The 8080-nt window shown below is 30.4% G+C and overlaps 1 protein-coding gene across 1 annotated transcript; it reads right to left on the reverse strand.

Moving 5' to 3' along the window:
* Nucleotides 1–869: 869 nt before the first annotated feature.
* LOC145061192 (protein AAL-toxin resistant 7-like) lies at nt 870–7294 on the reverse strand. The gene is made up of 2 exons (XM_079008600.1): nt 2158–7294; nt 870–1162 (listed from the first exon to the last, which is right to left on the reverse strand). Exons 1-2 carry the CDS (start codon nt 3132–3134, stop codon nt 1114–1116), a joined length of 1026 nt encoding a protein of 341 aa, XP_078864726.1. The 5' UTR covers nt 3135–7294; the 3' UTR covers nt 870–1113.
* Nucleotides 7295–8080: the final 786 nt, after the last annotated feature.

The raw sequence follows: 8080 nt of genomic DNA on the forward strand, positions 1-8080 counted from the left end.
ATTATAAGCTTATAACCAAGGTTCTAAAAAACTCGTCATGGCTCCGTCATGGCACGTCACGACTCCGAGGCTTGCACCTACCGCCAAGCTTTACCAAAACGCCGCCTTAACTCATATATGTGTATAAAAATGAATAATAACTGAAAATACATATAAAAAAATTAATTATATAGAAAATTGCCGCCTTAAGTCATGCCTTACAAACGTCATGACTCGCCAAGGCTCGGAAAAGCTTGAGGCTTGACATTGCCGCCAAGTCACGCCTTACGTTATTTAGAACCTTGCTTATAACTGTAAAAATTACATTGTATTTTTTGACATTATATATATATATATATATATATATATATATATATATATATATATATATATATATATATATTTAAATATAATATTTTAATAAAAGAAATAAAAATATATCATAAAAATCCCTATACTAATAAAATAGTAGTTATTTTGCCATCTCTCATCATATTAGACATCCTAATTAATATGATGCTATTTATCAATCAATTAATTCTTCATTTCAAATTTATTAGACTTCCTAATTAATATGATGTTATTTGTCAATCTATTTATTTTCTATTTTCCATTTTAAATTTTATATTATTGTTTACATTAATTCACAAATAAAAGTTATCCGATATAAATTAAAAATTAATTTCATATATTTATTTGAATCAACGAATATAATTTTACATAACTAATAAAAATATTTTTTAATTAATAATTTATTTAAAATAATTGATTAACAATTTTGAAATTTTACAATGAAATTTTAATTAATTTTGTAACCATGGTTCCCACGGGTTATAAATTAGTTGAATATAAATAGGCGCTTTTTTTATCCACCCTATAGAAATATAAAGTATCAAAAATTGCATATAAAAACTTTCCATATATATGTCTTCCTTCGCTAAGCAACAATTCCAGTTCATTCCTTTCTATATATTTTCTGTTTTAATTTTCTCATATCGCATATTACTTGCAATCATTATTACATAGAAAAATAAAAGTACAACAAAATATTTAAAAAATTAACAAAAAACAAAACAAAAATAGTTCAAAAATTCAGCCACAATTGATTTTTCAAAAAACGCAATCAATCTTTTTTCAGGCTAGCCACTCCCCATCAATTCCTTCAATTTCACCTATATCCATGCTGCATTTTTCAAATTCAAAATCAGATATCTAAAAAAAAAAATTAAAACCATTAGAAATTAAAATTAAAATTCAAACATTTCATTGTACACAATTATAAAAATTGTTGCAATTTCCACACGTAATAAAAAATGAAAAAGGTCAATGTGAAAATAAAAATGTAAAAAGTCATTTAGAGACATGGAGGTGGGGGGACCTATGTGGTCTCACTTCCATTGTTTTAAAGTCTCATACTGCAACAATTCAGAGATTGCAATAGTCTTTTGCTAAAACAACAGTAACAGCACCAACAAATATCTACAACTAAAAGTGCTAAATGTAAGAAATAGTGTCCTACTTTTATTTATTTATGTTACATCATTATATTTTTAAAATTTCTAAGATATGATACTTCAAAATATACCCAATTATAGCATTGTAAGTTTTTTTCCCTTATCACGAGTTGTGACATTATACTTTGAGAAATCTCTCCAATTATAACATTGTATTTTCGATTTTGACATTATACTTCAAAAAATCAACTTAATTATAGCATTATACTTTCAATTTTTTTTTCTTATCACGACAATATACCTTGAAAAATCCATGCAATTATAGGATTGTACTTTTCAAAAAAAAAAAAGTTATTAGAAAGTTATACTTTAAGAAATCTATCAATTGTTTTCTATTTCAATGATATTGCTATAAAATTATAATATGAAGAAATAAAAGTTGGATGCTATATAAACAAATCAATGGAAATATGTTGTTATTTCTTGCATTTAACCCAAACTAAAATCGGTAAAACGGATTTAGCAAGGTAATTATCTCAAATAGCAACAAATCGCATGTTGTAAAAATGGTTGTTTCTTGATTTAAAAGTAACATTACTATTGTACGGAGAAAATAGTAAATACCAACATAAAACATTTCCAATTTCCTTACACTTATTATATTTAATAATTTCTACAAATATACGAAAATGAAAAAATCAGAGAAATAAATGAAGAATCTTACCAAGGTAAAGGAGGATCTTGCATGTACGCATCAGAAAAATTAAGATCTTGCAAACAAGAGTTCTCATTTCCATTAATCAGCCATGGTGGAAACTTCATAACTTGATCAAATCCATAAAACTCATCTCCTTCATCTTCTTCCATTTCCATATTCTTCAAGAAACTACACCACCTTGCTGACGTCATCAAATTAATGGTGTCATTCCACTCAATCTGGTGTTTCTCACCCAACGACCGTATCTCCTCCATCTCCTCATCTCCCATCGCATGATGCAACCCGCCGGAGGAATTTTCCGGCGTCTCCTTCCGTTTTCCAGCCACCGGATTAGAGGAAGTTGAAGATGATGACAATGGTGTGTGATAAAAACGGGTGTCTAAATTTTCAAAATTCTGAAAATTTAAATTCAATCCCAAAGTTTGACTCGGAAGAAATAAATTTAAGTTGTCATGGTACGCTGGCGGCAGTGGCGGTGCAGTGGCGGAGATAGGCCAATACAAATTGGCAGCGGTGGTGGTGGCGGTGGCGGCACCGCCGTCCGTGGTGGTGGAAGGATAAAGGCTGAGAATTCGTCGGGATTTTGGTTTTTTCTCTTGTACTGGCGGCGGTTGGTGGTGGTTAGTGACGGCACCACCGGCGGCCTCTTGTTGTTTCATGGAAGCTCTGTGAAACTTAAGGGCGGCGACAATTTCTCTTCTGGCTTCTGCCATGTTTAGGAGTCGTTCTTGATAAGGTCTAGTTGTGTGAAGTCTTCTTCTGACTTGTTTTTTCGGCTTTTGTGGTTTTTGGGTGTTATTATTAATTTCACTATAATGTTTCTCATTTTCCGGCGATCCACCACCACCACCACCACCACCGTCGTTGGTGGTTAAGTGTTTCACAAGGCTACGGATGTAAACATCTGATACACGTGGTTGGAGCTCTTCGTTAGCTTCATCAACTTTCTCTGTTTCCATTGATCTCCTTCCTTTTTTAGCCATAATCTACCTCTCATCTATATATATACATAGATATATCTATATATACATATAAAATATAAATATATTTTAATTTCTTTTTCTGGGAAAAGTTTTTTTTGAGGAAATTGGAGAAAAAAAAGGTTTTGATTGAACTTGAGTTTGCCTTTCTGAAAGAAAAAGCAATGCAATCGGCAGTGTCTCATGAAGGATATAAATAGCTGGGTACCTGTTTCTTTTTTTTTATTTATTATTATTTATTATATTCTCCAATTTAAAATAAATGGGTATTTGTGTTTTTTTTCCTATTTTGGAAAATCAACTAGGTTCTTGGATTTTCTTTCCCTTATCTCAACTTGCTCTTCACACAATACCATATAATATATATGACTCATTATATGCCAATAAATATAAGATTCTCAATATGTTACCTGATTATTCAAATAACTATGTTCCAATATTGTTGTGAAATAGTACAAACATAAAAGTGTAAAAAAGAATAAACTATGACAAGAATTGATAAAAAAATAAATAAATAATCAGAATATGACGTCATTACTCTTTTTTAAGGATCTAAGTGCGCGTGTGTGTGGGTATAAGATCATAACGAATTGCTTTTTTCAGCTTAAAAAGAAACTACTTGCCTAAAATAGTAACCAAACTAATAGATGATACTAATTATATATAACTTATAAGTCAATGTATCTATGTACTATGTAATATGTATCACTGCTGATGCACATAGTTGACTTCTTTGACCACTCAATTAACTTCATGTTCAACAGTTCAAGCTCAAAGCAGAAATGAACTTTATTTCACCATTTCGATATGAAGTAAAACAAAGTAATAACTAAAAAGCAAAAAACAAATCCAATAATAAATTAAAGTTACTAATATCTTAATTTATAATTTAAATTCAAACTAAGTGAGACATATAGTATAAGTACAATGACTTAATTGGAGAGTAGAAGCAATAGAATAGTAATACATTTTATATAAATTTAGTATTTGGAAAATATATAGTGATAATTATTTATAACAAAATCGTGAATGAGTATCTTTTGTAATGGGACCATTCTTAAAAAAAAACGTCAGCAGAAGGCAATGGAAACTGACAGGAGAACCTCGACCTCCATTGCTGTTGTGAGTTGTGACCTTACTTTAATTGTAAATAAATGTGTGTGTATACGTGTAAGTATGCAATTTGTATGATTTAAAAAAAAAACGATGCATAAAAGTCCAAATTTTCTGTATATAATTGACCAATATAATTTGTTTCTCATGTTAAAGGTTAAAACAGAGAACTTGGTCATTTATTCTAAGGACACAAGTAGCCTATTAAAGACACAATTCCTCCATACCACATCAAAAATAATCTTTCTCCACCTACCTTGACTTAACTTTTTTTTTTTTTTTTAAATTTAAATTTCACACAAAGGCATGGCTTCTTAGTTGTTTGGGTGTATTTAGTCCATAATTTGAAAATGAAAAGTAAAAGTCGATAAGAATATTACATTATTACACCATATTTTCATATTCAAGAAGCAAGAGAAATAGGGCAAATTACATAAACAAAAACATACATTATACTATAGGCAGTTTGCGGTTTAATCACTAATATTGTATTTTTTCCAATCAAATCATAAAAGTTTCAAGCAATTTTTTTCAAATTAATTGTTTTGACATGTTGTATCAAGTTTCATAGGTAATTTTCTAAATTAACCTTTTTGATATGTTATATCATGTCAAAATGGTTAAATTGGAAAAACAATTATGGTTTGAGCGGAAAAACCAAATAATAAGTGGTTATACCGTAAAATTGCCCAAAATATTATGTTTTTTTTTTTTCTTTTGGTAATTTGCCCAAAGAAATATAAAATATTATATGTTCACATATAAGAAATCCTATTGAATTTGAAATTTCTTTAAAGAAATTAAACAGTAAGCATCTGGTAACATACCTTCATTGATCCTCAAAAAGTGAAAACTAAACTCTGCTACATTATGGATAATCACTTGGGTTGATGTTTAGAAAGCAAGGGTGCAACCAGAAAGAACAATAAATACTAGTAACATTGGACAGATTAGGAATTAGAAAATTCTGGTCATAAAAAATGGGAAATAGATAAAATTATTACAACTCTCATGCTATTTTCACTTTTATAACTCAACAAAATGATTTGAGTAAATTACACGAATGGTCCCTATGGTTTAGGGTAATTTGTGTGTTTGGTCCCTAACTTATTTTTTTAACTCAGAAGGTCCCTACTGTTTATTTTTGTTACGCGTTTGGTCTCTATCTTACCTAAAAAGACTATTTTGTCCTTGACTTTTTAATTTATTTAAATAAGCACACACCCCAACCTTACCTCCTTACCTTACCTTACCTAATCTACAATTTTTCCCTATTTAAATAATATTTTTTTAGGTAAGACAGGGATCAAGCGCGTAACAAAAACAAACAGTAGGGACCAAATACGTATCAAAAACAAACAGTAGGGACCTTCCGAGTGAAAAGAATAAGTTAGGGACCAAACGTGCAAATTACCCCAAACCATAAGGACCATTTGTGTAATTTACTCAAATGATTTATCAATCACATAATGAATGAGGTTTGCAAAAATCAGATCAATTGCATAAAATGGGAAAAGGTGACACTTTGTTGCATAAATATGCATTTAACCTTTTATTTATTTTGCCCCACAAGAAAAATGTTTGTAATATCTGTTAACTCGAGTCTTGATTAAAATACATGCAAGTAGATATCCATAAAACAGTCATTTTATATGCTTTTCAAACATGTTCTTATATGCAATATATGCATGTCAGCTTGTAAGAAAAAATAAATTGTCCTTCTGAATATAATATGAATCTAGAAAGTAACTTTATTAGTCTTGTTATTTTATCAGTTCATATATATGATATTATAATTGTTGCACTATTTTATTAGAGTAATTCAAACACCCCTTACCCTATATATTTTCAAGGGAGTTTGGTTTTGTTATTGTTATTGTTGTATATGAATCATGCAACATTTTACAATATATGATCTATATAAATAACAAATCTCTCTCTCTCTTTTTTTTCACAAGCCAACTATTATAGCAAACGGTCATTTACATGGAATTTTTCTTGGACAATTTTTAAAATAAAAGAAATAATATACACTTTCAAAGCACCTAAAAGATCATAATTGCAAGCATTTGAAGAAAGTAGGAACATCTATTGGCTGGTTTATTTAGTGCAAACTCAAGAAACGTTTAAATCTTATCCTTTTCTTTTTTTCGATCATGAAAAGAAACTTAAAGACATTATGTTTTCATGAAATCTGGCATCACTAAACTCCAAATATCTTACTAGCCAAAAATCAATAAAAAGAATCTAGAAGAAGTTATCCAAATTCAACAAACTTCATACATATGAAACAAAAAAGATATGAGATAAAATTTAGAGAAGCAAACACACACAAACACTTGAAGACGGATGTGTCAGAATTAAGATCATACATGCATATGTATTTGAATGTCACAATATGAGGAAATCTAAGAGAAAATTACCCAAATTTCAATACTATAAATAGATAGATATATCTAAATAAATTATTTTAAAGATTCATGCATATAACAGGAGGAAGTAAAAGCGAAGATGAGTAACGCTTATCATCATATTCACATGTGATCACACATAAACGCGACAGGAAACAGATAAAATTAAATAAATACATCTGCATAGAAAACTAATTAATAAATTGAAATAGAAAAAGACCTTCGAGAGAGTCCCCTGACTCTGAGTGGATAAACATGAAATTGACAATGAATTGGCTTCTTTCTGAATTCAGTAAACCTGATTCCACCAATCAGAAATTCGTTGATTTTTTGAGTCATTTTTCTTTCGAAATTCTCTCTCACCCATCTTTTAGATTCCATTCACACAAAGGTGATGTAAGAAAGTAGGATAAGAGAAAACTGTAATTCATAGGACCTGCGATTTTGGGAGATCAAGTTGCAAAAAGTTAAGGGGGAACAGAAGAAATACGATCCGACCATTGGATGCTCGTCTGATCTTTAACACCTGAGAGAGAGAGAGAGAGAGAGAGAGAGAGAGAGAGAGAGAGAGAGAGAGAGAGAGAGAGAGAGAGAGAGAGAGAGAGTGACATTGTATCTATCTTCGTTAAGGATCGTGTGACCTGAAAACTGTCAGTCCTCTGAAAAAAAGAAAGTAAAAGTCATTAGTTGAATAGTAATTCATATCAACTTATTTACTGAAACAATGCTATTTGTTTGATTCACAAAGATTTATATAATCATACAACCAAATTTTTTAGACTTTAAAAATTAATAATATATTAATGAAAACTAGGTTATAACCTGTAGAGTCCATGGTTGACCAAATAAAACAATATATAAATGTCAAAAGTGTAAGAGAGAATCGAAAAAAAAAAAGATTTAAACAAAACATCATAAATGGTCTATGTGGTATCAACAATGACTTTCTTAAGAGTTCCACTCGTTCTTTGCCTCTTTACGATGGTGGGTTCACCGGAATCTGTCATTAGAATGAGAACAATACCAACAACTATGAGAATGACCAACGAAAACCGCCTTAAATCAGTGAAGGAACCTGCAACTCTTGTAGCCAATGTGCAACCACTCCAACAAACCTAGATCCCGTGTCAAGCTTTTTACGGTGAACCTTTCAAAGATGCGACTCCCGTTCATCGACGTGCTTCCCAACTCTGATGAATCCAACGCTCACACATGCTCCATATCTTCTTCCATAAGCACCTAAATGATATACCCTAAAATCATATCTGACAGATCACAATCTTCTTGAAGCTCGTCATCTAGGCTCGAAGTGACAACCAGCGACGAGTAATCGGTTGGAGATCAAATTGTATACCTCTAAACACTACTAGAAAACATGGTGTTTTCCTACGAAAAATAGCTACGGAAAATTTCCGTAGCTAATTA

This window comes from Lactuca serriola, chromosome 7 (assembly GCF_051521515.1).
Source record: "Lactuca serriola cultivar US96UC23 chromosome 7, Lser_US96UC23_V15, whole genome shotgun sequence".
Classification (NCBI taxonomy): Eukaryota; Viridiplantae; Streptophyta; class Magnoliopsida; order Asterales; family Asteraceae; genus Lactuca; species Lactuca serriola.